The 19,142-nt window shown below is 45.0% G+C and overlaps 2 protein-coding genes across 6 annotated transcripts in view; one reads left to right on the top strand and one right to left on the bottom strand.

Moving 5' to 3' along the window:
• Positions 1-19,142, top strand: part of LOC308195880 (V(D)J recombination-activating protein 1) — a 107,118-nt gene that overhangs the window by 59,485 nt on the left and 28,491 nt on the right. The window contains exons 1-3 of one of the 5 annotated variants that reach the window (XM_080594051.1): positions 4,893-4,942; positions 11,064-11,161; positions 11,557-11,653. Coding sequence is in view for 2 of the 5 variants with exons in the window: in XM_080594053.1 (XP_080450179.1) it covers positions 1,726-2,064; positions 4,722-4,882 (500 nt within the window). In the remaining 3 variants the exon portion in view is untranslated. Of the gene's footprint in view, positions 1-1,725; positions 2,065-4,721; positions 14,886-19,142 lie in introns of those variants that run through there. The other 4 variants (XM_080594053.1, XM_080594049.1, XM_080594050.1 and 1 more) reach the window with 4 other exon arrangements.
• TRAF6 (TNF receptor associated factor 6) overlaps positions 14,044-19,142 on the bottom strand; it is a 20,487-nt gene continuing 15,388 nt past the window's right edge. Inside the window, exon 7 of the mRNA XM_080594055.1 lies at positions 14,044-18,628. Within this exon, the coding sequence (XP_080450181.1) occupies positions 17,747-18,628 (882 nt within the window). The 3' untranslated portion in view covers positions 14,044-17,746. The remainder of the gene's footprint in view (positions 18,629-19,142) is intronic.

Below are 19,142 nucleotides of genomic sequence, written 5' to 3'. Positions count from 1 at the left end.
AAGGCAGGACAGACGTAATGTAAATGTTAATTTGTGGAATGGGGCATTGTGATGAACACAACCTCAAGAAGCTACTGGCCTCCCTTTATCCTCTCAGCCACAGAGCTGAGCAGGTCTTAAAGGTGGCTGAGTTCCGAACTGAGACATGAGATGGGCACCTGAGTGCATTTAGGAATCTCAGCCTGGATCAATCCCGTTACAAGTAAATCACTGCCCCTACTGCTGCCTGCTCTCTTCTGGCATCAGTACCTGACTTAACTCACAGCAGTTAGAAATGAAACAGCCCTAAAAACTACTGGGGACGCTGGAGAACCAGACAATGACTCCTGTGTTACCTGAGTCTTGCCTATGTCAGAGCAACTTTTTGTGACCCAGGCGTGGGCAGCAGCAGAACACAAGCGCTGTGCCGGGGTTTGGCAGTGCCGGTGCTCAAAACCTTGTTTGTGCACACTCTTAAGGGCAGAATGAACCATCTTAATGAACTCATTACTGAGAGCAGCGGGGTGAAGTGTTGTCATTGCCTGGCTGCTGCCAGTGGTGGGGTTTTGGCTGCTCAGCCATTCCTCTTTGTAACAATATCAAGCTTGTTTTCTGCCTTTCTTACTGATGCAAGCTTCCAAAACTGTTTCATAACTTTCAGTGATGAGCGCTCTGCTTTGAATTTTGTTACTGTCTCTTACACTTTGCGGTCTTGGGGGAAGTATTGTACATAGCCTGGAAGGCTTCTGACTTCAGGAAATGAGACCCTGTGCTTCAAGGAAGTTGGTGAGATACACAGACAGGCTGGGAATAGCTTTGTCAGCTGCCCTGGGGACAGATCACATGAGGTGTTTACCACCACACAGCGATGCTGCGTGGCGGTGGAAGACGGGAGGTGAGAAGTGATGCTGTCTGATTAAACCTGCCAGGGGACCCAAGGCAAAAACCCAGATGCCAGCTTTTCTTAAAATTTTCAGTGTCAGAACTGAAATGGCGCCCGTGAAGCGGGGCTGGGGACCGTGCCTGGGGCTCAAGTTTTAAACCGAGACTCGTTTGTCCCCCTGAACGGTCTGTCCCCCCAGACTGTTGTGCTGTGCACTGTTAGGTGTTTTCAGTGTCTAGCCCCAAATGCAGGCGTGTTTCAGAAGTGGATGAAATGTTCTTTTCCTTGCATGATCTTTAAAAAAACATACAGTGGGATGGTGCTACCAGCACAGCCTTTCCAAGCAGCCAGAGAGGCAGTGCAGTGTTGGCGTCGGGAACGTCACGTTGACACCAGCTGATGGCATCTCCTGAGAGAAATTTTCCAGATAAAAGGATGGCGAGTCAGGTCTTCACCAAATGTTTCTCTGGGAACTTGTGGCACTTAAATGCCGCTGATTTTAGAGAACTTGCACATGAGAGCTTCTGCTCTGTCCTCACCCGCTCTGTACGTAAGAGGACAATCAGGAAGCTGAAGAAGGTTCCTTTGCTGCACCCATTGCTTTTTGGCTTGCTCCTCTTGCAGGCAGCAGCTCTGCTGCCTGGCAGTGGAGTGGGAGGTGTTTCCTTACTGCAGGAGAGGCAGATCTCCTTTCCAAACCCCTGGCAGGATGAACTGCAGGGCATCCGAACAGTGGCACCAGGATGGGAAACTCAGCGTGGCTGCAAGCTGAGCCCTCTCTGTTCCCTGTGGCCAGCCTAGCAGTTCAGACAAGGCTTTGCCTGTGCCCTGCTGATCGTTCCTGCTTCCTTCTTCTCTTCCAGAGAGACGGTACTCCAGATCCCGTCCTAAGGCTGGTGCACTGAATTATTCGTCTCACCTGGTGACGAGTCGGCAGCCCAGCGAGATGGCCCTGACGCCGCTGACAGAGCAAGAGGGGGAGGCTTATCTGGAGAAATGTGGCAGCATCCGGCGCCACACCGTTGCCAACGCTCACTCGGATATTCAGCTCCTGGCGATGGCCTCCATGATGCACACAGGGATGGTGATCGAGGAGTCAGACAGTAACGACAAATGCCTCCTCCTGCAGCCCAGCTTCAGCCACAGGCAGTGCTCCAGCGAGCCCAGTATTGCTGACGGGCCAGAGGGAGTCATGGCCGCAGGTAGGCAGGACTCTGCAGAGCTGAACTGCACGTCGGTCAGCTAGAAGCCTTGCCGAGGAGAGGAGAACTGTATGCACTAAGCTGGACAAACTGTCTTGTCGTCCCCGCTGGGAAAAGAGGAAAACTCATGTTTTGCCCCAGTCATTGAAATGGCGTTGTGGGACCTAATGTCTCTTTGGGAATGCTAGATTTGTTTTTCTTTCCTCTTTGTGATCGTTGTTGATAGAGGTACCAGCCTGCTCCCGAACGAGCACTGAGGGCTGCAAAGTTAAACGTTGCAGTCTACTTCATATAAGCTTTCGTTCTGTACCAGCCCAAACCTTCTGGTCTCAGGTTTCCTTCTGTTTCCTTGGTATGATATAAATTAGCCTCTTTCTGCTTTTCTCTGTCTTTCCCGGTTTCATGCTACTCATTTGCTCTTTGCTCCTGCAGTAGAAAGCCCTGTGCTGAATGTTCTGGCTGCTTCTGGCACTGGAGTGGGAATGGCTGAGGACTGCATTTTTTTCTTTTTAAGTTGAACTCAGGGGTGAAACCACTTGTGTCTTGCAGAAAGGTCTGCTCAGGTGGCTTGTGAGAGATCCTTTGGATCCTTTGCTTGCCTCCCATGGGTGTGGGTTTCAAGTCCAAATCTGAAGAAACCAGATTTTTTCCCCCCATACCTGAACAGAAGTGAATATACGTGGCATCTCAGACAAGCACTTCAAATGTACTTTATTTAGTTCCAGTAATGGTGGTGTAAATTGGGTGCAGAGGAGAGAGGTGTAAATTAGCGACAAAATGCAGTCCTGAGCATCCTGGCACTTGGCACTAATTTTCTCTCAAAATTTTGGCAGTGGTAGGGCTGCAATGAAAGGAGAAACCTAAGTGGATCCCTTCAGAAAGGCAATGCTCAGCAGTGTCTGCACCTCTGTTGTGAGAGAGAACTGAAGGTTCTCCAGGCTGGGCCATCCCCATTCCAGCCCAGGAGGTGACATACAGGATTTCATCCTCGGGCTGCGCTGGTACTCCCTGCACGTGCAGATTTCCTGAGACCAAAGACAAGCAGCTGGGTGCAGGAAGGAGCCTGTCTCTGTAGTACATTCGTGAAGTGCTTCTGACCTCCAGTGGTATCTGGTTCAGTGCAGCGTTTCTCTTAAGGTAAAGCGAGGGCTGTTTGCAGCCTTTGTTTCTGTTTTTATTCTGAAGATCAGGAGTGGGTCCAGCTTGCCAGTGTCTGTGTGTGCCAGGCGCTGCAGCCCGCAGCGCTTGCTTTGGAGCCCCACTCGGCACTCAAACGCTGCTTCTATGGGAACAGACCCGATCTGTTCGAGCAGTCCCCTGGGATGCTCTGCTGATGTCTTGCTAAGCAGATTTGCAAGTGTAATTACAGGCTTAGAGGTGAACTGAAATGCTGCCTTAAATGTCAAATCCCATTAAAAAATATGGGTATAACACCACTGCCACTAGAATCCAGTCCCTGTGGTACTGACTGCAAATAAATCTATCCTGACAAGGAAACAGAAGGTTAGGATGAGAGCCTCCAGGATGTTTCTTTTTCGCACGCTATGACATCAGTTACAGAGTTTGCCCTGCTGCTGTTGGGCATTAAGCACCCTTTGCTGCACCGAGAGTACAGCTCAGACCTGTCAGGAACTGGCCTTAGGAGCACGTGCAGCAAAGCACAAGCAGATGATTATTTTGTAACAAAGCATCTGAAATAGCAAAGCATCGCTGAGCATCAGCTCACGCTGATAAATAAGGGTGTTGCTTTGCTTCCTGTGGTTTGCAAGCCCTGAAATACTTGAAAAGGCCTCCATTTTCTTGCAGTCACCTACGGCACCCTCGCTACTGGCCTTTGTGGAAATGCAGCGCTCTGATCGCCAGCTGTGCCCACGTGCTGAAGGACAGAGATTTAGCCGAGCTGCCTGCCTCCTAGGAGGAGCGCACGCAGTCTGGGGGGCAGGAAGACATGGCTGTAAGCAGCCTTTCCTTTAGGGGGATTCTAGGTGAAATTGCCTTCCTATTCCTAAATTGGACTGATCAGGCCAACTTACTTGATGCTGTCTGCCCCAGGATGGCCGTGGGTTGTGGTGGAGCTGCAGAATGCCCGTGGTGGCAGCCAAGCCCAGCAGACCACACCGGTCTCACCTTGCATGGTCCTTCCAGCACGGGGCAGGTGGTGGCATCCTGCTCAAAAGGAATTTATTTGGCTACTTGCAGCCTTCTCTGAGCTGTGGTGGGGCACGTGGGGCAGTGGTATCCTCGCAGCATTTCGGTTCGTTCTTACAAATGCTTGTCTTCTCTTTTCTTCTCCTCTCACTCCCCTTCTGTAAATACTCAAACCATTTGGATAAGTGAGCAGCGCCCTCGTTTATGATGAAAATAAGAATGATTTATTTATTTCCTGACATACTCTTGGATCATCTCTAGGGCTAATAGGAATCCAGTCCTGGTTTTAACTTGAATTTCTTTTATTTTACATGTATGTATAATTTGAGTTATTTTGATTTTGTACCTGTTATTTTGCAAAAATTTGCACCGAGCCACTCTGAATCATGCACTTCCCCAGTTGTTTTGATTTTTAGGGAAAATTAAAGCTGGTGGCTTTCCTTTGTAAATTGAAGTAAACAAAACTTGTTCTGTAAACAACACTGAGGGTCTGAGCACTGCTTCTACAGGCATGTGGGAGGCACAAGCCTCTGCCAGCACCTACCTGTTACCAGCAGACTGGGTGCCCCTGGAAGCCTTTGGAAAGGCTGCCGTGATGGTGGCAGGAGGCTGGCACCGAAGGACCACTGGGGAAGACTGGGGGGCAGCTCGCCGTCCTGCGCTCCGCTGAGGATGTTCGCAGCCTGCCGAGGCCAAGCCCCTGGAAGGAAAGAGCAGAGACTGCCCCTGGGTGAGTGAAAAAACTTGAGAAAACCATGAGAAAAACTTTCATTTTACATATGGGTATCTGGTCTGGCGTTGCACCTCCTCTCAGCTCACTGTGTTGCACAGCCACGGCAAGGGTGCAGGGCAGATCTTTGCTATCCTGTGTTCTTCCACTTTAGAAAAGCTCCTGAATAAGCCGTCAGGATGGGAAGAAGGGATTTCTCTTACCACTTCCAAAAGCCTGTGTGTTACTTTCTAATTAGATATGTATCTAGATTAAGTTACTTCCCACCTCACTGAATCTTCCTTTTGTCAGTGTTAGACCCTGCTGCCTTCTCTTTCTAAGGTGATTCACTCTCTAAGTCCATGAGACTCTGTCATACGCGTACTGAGAGGACCTCAGCAGAAGGCTGTTCCCAATATAACCAGCCTCTCCCCCTGCATGCCTGACATGCAAGCAGCATGGTTTATTGCCATCAAGCAGAGCTCCTTCAGCCCCCAGCTGTTTGGGCAGCAACGTCTGAGCCCCAGGCTGCCATTTCCTTTACAAACAAGCCCCAGTGCCCACCTAGGGCTGTGAACAGCAAAGCAGGTGAGCCACGAGCTGGCCCCTTCCCCACAGACTCATGAATCCTCCATGTGTTTTGGTGAGCAGCTTGTTTCAACAATGTTTGGGGGAAGATGGGAACGTACACGTTCCCATGAGCCTGCCCTTTGTGGCAAACCACCCTGTTGTGGGAGAGATGTGCGCCTTGTACCAAGGCTGGGGGCTCAGCCCACAGCCAGCTGCCTTCTCTCTCACAAACACCAACCTCCACAGGAATGTCGTTGTGAATTGTGCTCTTTATTGAAAGTGGCCGCCGCTCCTTCCTTGCCTATAGAATATACCCAAAGATACCTTGAGCACCTGTGTGAGCTACATCCAGTCGCTGTTCCCAGCTAAGAAAGTGCGCTGTGTAATTGTTGTGTCAGGTTACTTCTCCCTGGTATGTAAGTTAAACCCCTCCAGGGGATGCAGCCCCCAGGCACTTCTCCAGGTCTGGTGAGAGCTGTCCCAAGCACAGGAGTGGTATCTCAGGATGAATGACTAGTTTGGGCTGTGTTTGTCAAGTCCAAATGATAAAAAGAAATGGCAATTACAGTGAGGAAATAAGTGAATTGAAAATTGTTGTCAGTCGATAGTTTTTAGATGCATATAGCCAACACCCTCTCTGGGTCACAAATAGGGGTGTGTGTGTGCAGGAGTCACCTCCACGTATGGGAGGATGTACTGGGAGAGGGCAAGGAAGAAGAAGAAACACATTCAGGCAAAGGAAATAGAGGGCTGGATTAATTTTTCACAGAGAACTGACATAACACAGGGTGACGTAGAAGCCTAATTACTGTTTGGTCATCAGACTTTTTAATCAGCAAAAGGAAAGCAAACCTCTTAAAAAGACGAAAACAAAACAATATCTTAAGGGTCTCATCTACCCTGAACTCATACCACAATACAGAGCAGCTTTGCCATAGCTGTAAATTGTAGCAATATTCAGGGAGCTGCTCTTTAAAGTGTCTGTCATTAGGCTTCAGAGCTAACTCCCACTTAAGCCAAGAGCCAGTTCATAATTCTTGCGGAATAATTATTATGGACTGTATAGCAACAACCTCTGTTACATTGGCAAATTGACTGGAGTCACGGAATCATTCTTTCTGAGCTAAATATTTATGAAGACAGCTGCATTGGCTCACACCCAGAAGTTTGCTGCAGTTGCTATTATCATTGAAAAAAAATCCTTTTCTTCTTTAAACCTGAGAACATGAGTTCTGTGAGGATTGCGTGGGCTCCTCAAAGAGTAGACAGGCTGGTTATGAGATGCTCAGGGTTAAAGTCAGTGATGCAGCAGGACTAGCTGGAAAGTAATGGAGTTTATGTATATTAAATGTCAGTGAGAAACCACAAGATTGGTGCCATACGTCCTCTTCGCTGTACGACTCTTAGAATGATTTATAACCATCATTGGTAAGCAAGCCCTCTTTTCCACTGTGGATTTTTAATCCACTTCACACTAAACAGCTATTGACTAACATATATTGACGGTTCTTGGAGCAGAAACAAGAAGTCCTCCCTTCACTCTTGTGTGTTTCAAAGGGGCAGTTTCACTATTACAAGAGCCATCTGCTGCCTTTTTTCAAGTTCATCTCAGCTCAGTGAATTATCGTTTATCTGCTGGGTGGTTGCAAATGAAAAGGTGGGAGAGGCTGTTCTGGAGGAGGGAACTGACGGCATGTGTACCTGGAAAGCTCCCACATAAGCAGATTTGGGTCTGAGTCCTCCTGGGTGTTACCAGGTTGAATGAGGAAGGTCCAGGTCATGAATGAAGATGGGGGTGGGGGGGAAGGACTGTGTGTGTGTGCAAAAAGTCCACCTTAATTGGTATATGCCGTGTGTTTATGAGAAATACCCTGCTCTAATCCTGTTTTTTGCCTTGGTGGGGATGGGAGGATGGGAAGGGAGCTCAAATGAGGATCTGGAACTTTTAATCTTGGGGATTCAAGATGACTCTCCTTTACAAATTTGCGTTAGTGCTGGGCAGAGGAGAGAGGAGGGGGATTTCTTGTGATTTTCCCCTGTCCTCAGTTTCTTCTCAAAAGATAGCGGGGGGCAGCTATCACACGTTGAGCAACGCATTTTTTGATAGCTCTTAGGAGATGGAGCTCCTCCATGCTGTGCAGCCTGGTGCTGCCTATCAATATCTCCTGAGGCCCTTAAACGCGAGGTGTCTTTCTCCCTGAAACCTGGCAGCAGGCTGGAGGGGCAGAGATGGATGCCCAGGTCCTGAGCACAGACCGGCCGGAGCTGCTGGCCAGGGCTGCTGGGGCTGTGACACTGGGAGGTAAGGTCCCCAGCAGCTCTGCTTGTGGCAGGCTGCAGGGGTTGTGCAAACACAGACGTGAGGTTTTGAGGCTGTATTGCGATAAATAATTAAGTTGTGGCTTGGTAAGCTTCCCCAGAGGCTATTGAGCTGGCAGCAATGCACTGGGATGACAGTAGGTCACACAGTGCTGCTGCTGCTGCCTGATTCCTTCCCACCCCAAACTTTGCTGTTACCCAAAATCCCATCCCCTGCAGCATGCAGCCTCTCACCTTCCCCTTTGTCCCCTCCTGGCTTATTGAACTGCACAAGCTGGCCTGAACAAGGCCCCCAGAGAAACAGAAAAGCCCATCTTCATAAGCTTATGCCTTTGTCTTTCCATGATGCTTAAGCTAATTCACTGGCTGCCCACATCATTATTGCCATCCTCCTTTGCTCCTGGTGTACAATGTGGACTGGAAGTTGGTTAAGATCTTCCCCCTCTTGTCTCTCCTTTTTTTCCCCAACCAGTTGTCATCATCAGGCTCACCTGCAGAGAGTGATGCCTTCAGAGGGCAACAGCAGCCCTCTGCCCATACCTCTGGCTTGGTGGTGGTCATGAAAACTCAGCTCCATGTTCAAGAGCTGCAAGGGTGTGTGCAGCAGCAGGCGCTCCTGTCTGCTATGGCTGTGGAGGTGGCTGTTTTGGGGGAGGAGAGCACCCACAGGCCAAGCCTCCCAGTGCTCAATGCCACAGGCAGTCTCTGAGGCAAAAGCGAGGTGATATGCAGGAGATCACATTTTTGGGTTAGCCACAGCCATGCCCGTAGTCAGTACGTCCTTGCAAATCACCTCCTGTACCCCACCTTCCTGGCCCTGCCACTAATGCTGGCGTCTTGGTTTCGCTTCAGACACGGGTAATTGATAGCAAAACCTGCAACACTGTTAGAAAGCTGCCAGTGAGAAATGTACCATGAAAGGCTTGGATGGGAGAGGCCTATTATTTAGGTCACTGGACAGCAGGGGGATGCTGTTGTGAGAGGAAATTATCCATTGGCCCTCTCAGGGATTCATCGTGCAGGGTACACAAGGGTACCTCATGGCCTTGAAGGGTAGAAGCACATGGAGGGGTAAACCAACTGTAACAGATCAGCTGAAGGGCAGTTGGTGGAGCTCAGCAGCAGGCACAGGTAGCTCTGCAGGCTGAAGGCCACACAACAGAGGGGAAACCCCTGTTCCTGCCTTGCTTCATGTCAGAACTGCTCATCCAGAGCTGTCCCTTTCTGTGCCTCCCACCACAGCTCAGGGATGAGCTGTGGCCTTGGCGCCTGGTCTGAGAAACAGCATCTGGGAAACTAGACAAGGAAATGGGTTAGGAAATTCATCAACTGAAAATCTGGGAGAACGAACACTCCCCCACAGCCCCAGGCTCCGGCCGTGCAGGAGATCCAGGGCTGGGGATGGGTTTTGCACGTTTGTGACAGCAGAGGTGTGCTGGTGCCTGCATCTCGCTGCTGCTGGATCAAATGGGACAGGAAAGGGGCCTGGCCTCCTGGCTTTTTTTTTTCCACAGCCCAAAGAGATGCTGCTTGTTGGAGGGGATGGGGGTTTAAAAAAAACACAACCATGTGATTTTGTCTGTGGAAAAACTCAGCTCAGTAAAGACATTCTGCCCAGGCAAAAATAAAAATCTCCCTGCTGGGCGCCAGTGTGTCCTGTCAGGAGATGGGGTGTGATGGCGGCTGGCGGGCCGAGGGGAGCCATGCGTGCCTGCGGGGCAGGCCGGCCGCGCTGTAGTGACACGCCGGGCATGCGGCCCTGTAGCGCCAGCTCAAGTCGATCAGCGCCGCGAGCTGAGGCAGGCCAAAAGGGCTGGCAGTTGTATCTTCAGTGCAAAATTATATTATCAGCTCTCAGCTGATGAGAAAGATTTGGCACGATGGGCCCCAGGCTGCGAAAAGCTGTTGCAACTGAGACCAAACTAAAATACTCCACATCTCAGACCTTGAGGCCTAAATGAGAGGGGAAATCTATCCATACCATCCTTCTGGGCTATTTCGAGAAATTGTGACAAACTAGACAATGACCAAGCCCTTTCTATTCTGGAAATGACTTCCAAGATAATGATCTCTTTTGTCAGGGAAGTTTTAGGTGTTTTTAAATTAGGCCTGCTTAAGCAGTCTTCTGAAGAGACACATTCAGTGTGAATTATGGTGGTCAAGACGCACCGAGGGCAGGGTACTTCACTGGTAATGTGTGTTTTCTACTCAGCATCAACTGGATCTATTGATGTTTTGGTGTGTTGGAAGACCCCCAGCTCTGAATTTGTTAGAAATTGTCTGTCATGCTGTCTGCAGGAACAGCAGGATGGGTGTAGGTTACGTGCTTATGGTTTTGCAGGCTACATCCTGCCAGATCCTGGAGAAAATTGTTCATGAGCTGGGATTCTCTGTCCTGTGACAAGTACTTGTGTTTTGGCAGTGAACTTTGCAGGTCAGCACACCTTCTTTCTGAAAAGGCTGCATTACTTTGACTCTTTGCTAGCATTCACAGACTTTCAGGAGTTGAATTCAACTTTGCAGTAGGAATCCTAGACCAAAATGGGTGCAAAGGTAGTAGTAAATTGACAAAAACTTTTCAGGAGTAACTGAGACTCAGAGGGTGAGGTCTGGGCACCCTGTACATTGCTCCATTCCTTGAGGTGGTCTCTGTAAATGGCATCATCCTCACTTCGTGCAGCCTGGTGGTGCTTTATTCAGCTATCTTTTCAAGGAGCAACAAGCCTTGTCCAATGACGATGATTAAAATTAAGAGACAAAATTTAGGCACAGGATCTTTGAAATACATTTTGATACCCTCCAGCAGTCTGACTCCATAATTCCCGTGAAGCACTTCACTGCAGATGCTGGAAAAGAATCAAGAGGACTTAGCCCTGTTTTACCTTCTCTGATTCAGGTAGGGATGTGTGATGGCGTGGGACACACAGATCTGGCTCAGAGGGACAGACCTGGGGACGATCTGTGCCTACGGCTGGACTGAGAATATTGTTAGGATCAGAAACAGGCAGAAGTTACGGTATGGTTCCTTTGCATTCACATGCTTGCTTCTATTGCAGTCTGAAATGGTTCTGGTCTTTCTGCCCCAAATCAGCTCATCTGTGAGGAAAGGCAGAACCCAATTTGATTTTGAAAACCTATTTAAGAACAGCTAAATCTTTCCTGTCAAAGGCACCATTTTCTTGTACTGTCTCGAGTCAAATTTTAAATATTGATTCACTTTTTTTTTTTTTTTTAACTGGATGTATGAGGACAGGCATATGCCTATACAAAGAGTATTGGCATGAAGAATCCACAACTTTAGCCCAAGGAGCTGTTTCTAGGAGGTGAATCATACCAGAGGCACTTACTGAAGTAAGTCTGAACTTCACGTTATGTGAAGTTTATCGCACCTGGTGTAATACGGAAACTGGGAGAACTTGTGTGCGCCACTATTCCTTAGCAGTAGCTTGGTTCCTTGATGCAATGCTGGCAAAGTCACGATTCCTGTAGCTGGTACTACCCCTTTCTTAAAAGCATCAACAGAAACAAAGGTAAATCTTAGATGAAACAATACGATGCATGCATGACTGAATACCAACATGGAAATTAAAAGTCTAAGCTATAGCACACTGTTCTAGGGCTTGACAAGTCACACTCACTGACTTCATGTTTAAGAACAGAACAAATTGTAGGCACCCTGGTGCCCTCACACCCACTGCTACGGAGCTGGTGCTGGCAGTCACAGAGAGGGATGTTTTCTTCTGAAGGCAGAAAGGAAAACCAAGAAGGAACCAACATGAGTCTGCAGCAGAACTGACAGGACTCTGCAAAAACCACCCTTCTCTGCAAATCAACTGAGATGAGGTAAGGTTTCTCTTGTTGCCTTATTATTTTTTTAAGCACATTAAATAGCAAGTAAGTTGCATGGAAATTGGTTTCTGTACAGAGGGATAAGGAAACAAAAATTTTTTGGACAGTTTGTCAGAAGGTATTTAGTGAGCTAGCACTTCTACTTTTAATAAGGTGAGAGAATGCAGGATTTTTTTTCCAAAATTGTCACTACCCAACTGCTAAAACACTGCTCCAATTAAACATTGCCCTCCTGGAGCCTTTGACCTTTCATTTTTAAGTAAGACTCTCAAAAAAAGCCACCAGAAAATATATGTATGGCCTATTAATTCATTTAATTACAGGCCTGCATCTGCCAGCTCTGGCTGAGCTAGGTCAACCCAGCTGGTAGCTCAGAGAAAAACTCTCAACCAGTCTCAAGGATCTTTAGGAATTTGAGTAGACCAGGGCTTTCCTGTGCTGCAGCTCTTGAAGAATGGCTGAGGAGAGGGCCATGTGCCAACCTAAATAATTATCCATGGTCACATTAGCAAGCAGCTCACTCTCAGCTGCAGTTAAGATCTGGTCGTGACAAAAGAGGAAAGCAGCAGCTCCAGCTGTCCTCCTCCACTAAAACAAAATCACTGATCTCAGGAACCTTCATGGGCTGCATTGGCTTAGATGAGTCAGAGCACAAACTGAAAGGAAAAGGTAACTCATGCGTTGGAGTTTAGACTAAAGCTACCAGGGAAATGATTTTCCTCTTTCACTGCCTCCTCCTCTCAGTTTGAGAAATTTCCCCATTCCATCCAAGAGAGGGGAAAAAAACCACCTGACAACCTAAACCTTTTAGAGTTACAAATCCCAAGTGCTTCTCTGAATGGAACAAATGGGTTCAGTCACAATCCCCAAAAAACTAGACAGGGGAGCAGGGCTCCAGGTTTTCAGCAAAAAAAAAAAAAAAAGCTTCACAATGCTGTATTATCTGCTGTCTTTATCTGTTCCTCCCACCCCCTCCATCACAAAGCAGGAAGGTAAATTCATTTAGGCAGTACTGTGTATTTTTCCCAAATGGAGAAAAAGTGCAGTCTTCTAGATGGTAATAATGGTTCTGCTTGGAATAAACATTAGTTAGGGTGGACTCAGGCAATGATTACTACATTAGAATCCCTTTCTGCTTCCTTGCAGGCAAGGGGAAAAGAAAAAAAAGGAGAGACAGTTTTTTTTTTATTGTTATTTGTGAACTGGAAGATACAGCAATAAGCAAAAAATCTTCACACATTCTGAGACCTGACAAGCTTATAGGAACTGTTAAATAGTTACCTGTTTCACAGGGATGTATTTTTATCAGATAAGTGAGGTTTAATACATACATATATTTTTAATATTAAATCCAGCGAAGAAAAAAAGACATGAGGACCACAGATCCTGGAATTTTGTGTTCCAGGTCACAAAGACTCAAATTGTGACTGGGGGTGGTGGCACCAGAACCCACTCTGTCCAGGACAGACTGACTTTGTCCTTCCACGTAGAACTGACAAAGGCTCAGTAGTGGGAAAATTAAGAGGGTGAGACTGGGGTGGTGACGGCGAAGTGTTTCCTCTGGTCATGGTCATTCTTCCCACAAGCTATTTCCTCTTTCAGTGGTAGGAGTGTGGTTCTCTCCCTCTCCCCCTTTCTCTCTCTCGTTCTTTCTCTTTTGAGCCAAAAGGTGCAAGAGGCATAACTTACCAGCCATCATCCTTATTTCATCCAGACTGAAATATAAATTATACTTAACTGCGCTGTATTAGACATTATCTCTAGTAAATACCACCAAATTTCCTCAGAGGAATTTGAGTCTTGAAAATTATACACTCCGAAGGGCATGGAGCCTGAGATCAAGTTTCTCCTACCTGCAGCTGCTGTTAAAAAGACAAGTCCAGAAGAATGTTGCAGGTGAAATAAATTAGCAGATTGCCACAAAACAAGCATTTATTTCTCTTACTGACAGAGAAACTCCCTTTGACTTCTGAGCATCTTGCAACAAAGCTTCAAATCATTGTCTTTGCTACTAACGTAACAAGCAAGCAGGATGTGGCCACAGGTGATAATGTTAATTATTTTTCAGAGCTGCATCTTAAATTACAGGATGATCACACAAACAGTTTACTATCAATTACACGATCTCTGTCTTCTAGTAATGACTTGCACTAGCTGTATCTTCTAGTAACGACTAAAGCTATCACTACCCTTTATAAATTACAGAAATCTTTTAATCTTGAAATACGCTCTTTTCGGTTTTAGTGTTTGACCGCTCTATGATACACGATCACCCTCAATTATAAGCCAGCCAACTCTGAAATCCACAAGACAGAGAGCAAATCCTTTATCCGTTCATCTTCTTAAGCAGCCCTCCGTCTGAATAAAGATGCAAGATACACTGCACAGTTTAATTACTTTATTTTTTTAAAATCCTGTCAGAAATATAGCTGTGCATTAATTACAAAATATATTAAACAATCTATTGATACTTCGAAAGGAACAGGAGTACTTTCATTCTGTTCAAATGCAAACCAATACAAACCTTTAACACTGACCCCAGAATAATCTTTTGCATCCATCATCATATAGTTGATAAGAAAGCGTCTCTAAATAAGAACAGAAAGGCCACCCTGATTTTATTTCATTAGCAAGTCTAATCCCTTGACAGCAAACATGACCAGGCATATCACAAGACCAGTTAAAAAACAAGTCTATATATCTCACATTATCTGAGCTCCCACATATACATTACATACCAACATTTTTAGTAAAATAATTTTCCCTGCCCTGCAGGGGAAGACATTCAAAGGCAAAAAGAAAACACATTTGCAATATATTATAATTGGAAAATATGTGCCATAGCAGCTGTGCAAATACATATACTAAGAGTATCTGACTTTTAACACATTCAAAACAACAGAAATTTGGAAGATAAGCTAAGCCACTTACTAAAACATCTTGAGATCTAACAATGCTGCAAAGCATCATGAGTGACAGACCTAGAGAACACCATTCCTGAAGAAATTATACATGAAACTGATTAAATCCTTGTATTTCTTCATGTTTGTTTTAGAGACAACTATCAAGGCTGCATACCATTCTGCTTCCAGTGAAGGAGTTCTCCTAATTATACCTCAATCCACCATGGTATAATGATTTCTCAAAAAAAAAAATCTGTAAGAAGGGGACAAGATGCTGTTTCACACAAACCTATTTTTACATAGAAACTGAATTGCTTAGAAAAGTTTGAATTAAAGATCATAGTCGTGAAGACTATACATTGAGATGGTACCAATCCAGACTCGTCAGTTCTTCCATTAGCTGAAGATGATATTCTTACTTGGAAGAGAGAGCTCTGCGAACTGCAGTTGAAGTGAACAGCAGTTTGGAAGATGGGTAAAGAATGAGGAAACTGGAACAAATATATGAATAAACACTTCATTGACATTTATGTGACAGAAATATTTAACTTTAAAAAAAGTAAATTCATATTTAGCAAGTTAGCTCTCAAAGTTTCTCATGTAAAACTCTGGCATTACAGTAATTTGGCATCACTCAGAGTTCTACTTGGTGATATTAAAATACAAAACCAGTAGAATAGCAGCAGTGACTAAAGCATTCATATTACTGTGGTCGATACAGAATTATACATGCACTAGCTTTCTATTTGCTATTGGGTTGTGCTATCGTACAATACTAACCTGAATCATTTAAACTCCTGAACCTGCCACCAAGCTGAGTTTCTTCCCAAGGCAGAACTTTATCAGATGTAGCAGATAAGGCTCAAAGCAAAAATTCAGCGTGTTGTACTTGAGGGTTCATAATACAAAGCTTCAAAAGTACAGGAAGTATTAATGCACTTAGTGGGTCTTGGTTATAAACACTTAGAACACAGACTGAGGTCGTTTTTGTTAACAACACTAGGGCTGAGAAAGGACCTGTGCCAGGAAGAAGCTCTCAAATTGCAAGCCCTTCTTCTGCCTTTCTCCCCTAACACACCCAGAAAAAGGATAATGGCCATCTCTGAACATCTTGGAAAAAGGATGGATACCGAACATAGCCTGAAAGTGACTGGAGAACTGGCATACAGTGTTAGGAACTGTCATCTGTATGCAGCGGATCTGGGCACTGTTAGATGTATGAAAAGATCTTCGTTAAGAATGGTTTAACTACCAACGCTGCTCTGATTGGAGACACTCCAAAACAATTCAGCTAACAGGATGAGGCTATTCAGTATAAAAACTACTTAAGAGGTTTAAAAGTTTTAAAGCACGGATCTTTTCCTGTTTTCGAGTAATAAATGTTCACCTGTCCTCTGAACTCACAGAACACACCAAGTCAGTCCTGACCGTCACGTTTACCATGAGCCAGGACGTTCAGGTTTCAGTAGTGACAATGCTCAGCTGAATACAGTCCCTCTTCAATTAGTAGGCTCTACCTGAAAATTAAATTTTGTTCAGCTGGATATGACGAACAATCGGTAAGGTTGGGTCCTGGAAATTTTAAGCTCATGCTGGTAGGCAGAGAATTAACCCATACCAATATCCTACAGTATTATTTCATGGAGTTTTATGTATGGCTTAGTTCTTTCTTTTGTATCAGACTGTGTACTTAAGCTATGGGGTGAACAAAATTTTCTTCTTCCCCCTTTTGAAAGGAGAAGATTCAGAACCTTATCAGCACCATGGTAAATTACTAGCACCAGTGAACTTAACTACTCAGCTTTGACTGGTCAAAACTAACATTTATATGGCATACAAACAAGCAGTATAGAAAACTAATACGTGCAGCACGAGGAAGCTCATGAATCCTTGAAATATTGAATTTAGTGTTTGGTTAAAGAGATGCTAAGGAAGCCAGATTTTTTTTTTCCGGAGAGCAAATGGGATTGCAGTTTTTCCTCAAACTAATTAATAGACTTTTCTTCCTTTCTGAAGTGTTGAGGGTGGCCCAGTTCCTATTGTCTAATGGGACAGGAAATGGCCACAACAGCTGGATGTTGATATGGCCAGCTGTCCACTGAGAATTAAGAGGAAATGATGTAGGTCATACATCACCCAGAACATCAAGGCATCACTCAAACAGATGCAGATCAGAAGTTAAACTCGGTACAAATTCAGGTTTCAACAACAGTAAAACAAATTCTGCAAGACGCTGTTTAGTTACTATACACCTTCGCTCACATATCCACCCGCAACCTGAAAAACGTCCAGTGCTAGCAGGAGATCCTATCAGCACAAAGGTATCTCATTCTAATGCCACACTTTTACCGCTCTGCTGACAGTGATCCACGTTCTGGGCTTGGATCACACATTTATAAAAAAGATTGGTCAAAATAGAGAGAATTAGGGGGGATACTTTCAGACATTTCTTCAGTGAGCTCGACTCATAGTCATTTAACCTTCTTCACAATGCTACCACACACCTTTCAGCAATTCTATTATCAACTTTATATTGACATGCAACTTCCCGAAGCTAACTTCAGGAAGTTTGAACTTCTCAGCAGAGAAGGGTCAAAGCATCTCACTCTAGGTGATGTCAGCAAAGCCTTAACCTGACTTCAGATTTCAAGAGAAGCATAGCCAATTCAAAATTCAAGATAAGCCAATATAGAAACTGTCGGAACTCCAAAACAAAGCTTACCCAAGCTCTGTGTAAATAATAAAAAAAACAAACAGAACAATCAAACCCTCATCTTTATTAATTAGGCACTTTCCCTGCTACAGTGTCTATTCCAAGGCACTGTGGCTCAAAGATTTACAGGTCTTTTCTGATATGACGTACGCTTGGCTGAACACAAATGTCTAGGTACTTCAGTAGGATTTTCTTGTAGGCAGTTAAGTGCTGATTAACCACACTTCATTTAGTTAGCTTGCTACAGAAGTTGCTTATTACTTTAATAGAGAACAATAAGTAGTATTTGAACACATTACCTCATAGGAAAAAAAAAGTAGCAACAACAGAGTTCGATTCAGGTGAAGATCAACTATGTTGGCAACTATGATCTTTTTTACACTTTCAGCCTATTGGACAATGAAGCATGCGTGTAATTTGTGGTGGAAGAGCATGACCAGGGGCTCCGTTCCTCTGGTTAAGACTTACAGGTTACACAGCACCATCAGTACTGCGAGCTTGAAATCCTTCTCTGCGAAGGCTGTTCAAATCTAGCCGTGTTAGAACTTCACAGCGTACCAGAAGGGTGTCATCTTTTACGAAGGTTCTTTGCTCCAAGTTCTGCAGGTGCATGAAAGTCACGTAACCAAAACCTTTTGGATTGCGGTGAATTGTTGGTCTCTGGAAGGCTAGCAACTCTGGCTTGGCTTCCATTACTTCTTCATGATTCTGCCGTTCAGGGCCTTCTGATTGATCCAAAATAGAAAGTCGTATAGTGCCTTGGAAGGGCCAAGGCAGATGGCTGTCGTATTCTCCTTGCATAGTGTGGACAAACAGAGATATAAAATTAGCACAACGCTGAGCATTTGGTAACTGGATATGCAAGCGCAAACACAGCTTGTAGCCAGGTTTTCCAGTATAGAAGCCAGGACTGTGCATCACAACAGGTCTCTCTTCTTTCTGTGCTTTCTGAAGTCCACTGAAGTTTTCAATCTTCCATATATAAATACCATTACATTGCTGTGCCTCCATTTCAGTAATTTTTCCCTCCAAATTTCGAATGGTACGTTTGAGTTCTGCCATGTGAATGTTCTGAGTCTCCATTTTAGCAATGAGTTCTCTGATTTGGTGATCTTGTCTTACCAGGCGACCTTCCAACTGCTGAATAGTTTCTTTGAAGTTTTCAACTTCCGGATTACAATTATATGGGGCATGTGACACATGGGAGAAGAGGGCAGGCTCAAATGGTAGTCCATTGATAAAGGGTACAGGATTTGTAGCAGTAACACTGATATTTTGAAAACTCCGAGCCATCATTCTCATGTGAACCTGAGTGAACTCCTGCATATGTCGTGCCAGTTCATTCCTCTGCATCTAGAATTTAAGAGACGTAGCATTAAAAATATATCACACATCTTCTCTAATCACATCCTAAATGTGGCTCTGAAGAAAATCAAACAAGTTGCTTCTGTTACGTGAGAAAAACCAGAATGTAAATCAAAGAAAGGTGATGTGACCAAGTAGCACTACCAATGGAGGGCTTCAAATTTAAGATCACTTATGTCAAATGAAAAAATATGTTCAAATGCCAGTGGGCAAATACTATTCAACTCAAAATTGACACAGTGTAAAAGTGTTAGTGATAAACAGGTACTTTTCTGTGTGCTAAATCAGCACTATATTTCCTTCACTGATTTGTTGAAATGGCTCCACAGTACCAGATAATAAAGATGTATGAAAACCAGTGGGGAAAGGATGAAAAGATAAATGTTTAGAGTTATTGCACAACTAAAAGTGAGAGTATCTAGATTAAATAATTTTGGATTTAATCAAATTTAAAACATTCTCAAGTTTTCTTTACCAAACTCTAAAAGCCATAATTGCATTT

This window comes from Anser brachyrhynchus (genome assembly GCF_964034855.1).
Source record: "Anser brachyrhynchus genome assembly, chromosome: 5".
Taxonomy (NCBI): domain Eukaryota; kingdom Metazoa; phylum Chordata; class Aves; order Anseriformes; family Anatidae; genus Anser; species Anser brachyrhynchus.
The sequence above is the reverse complement of the archived record's forward strand: the minus strand, read 5'-3'. Positions and strand labels throughout refer to the sequence as shown.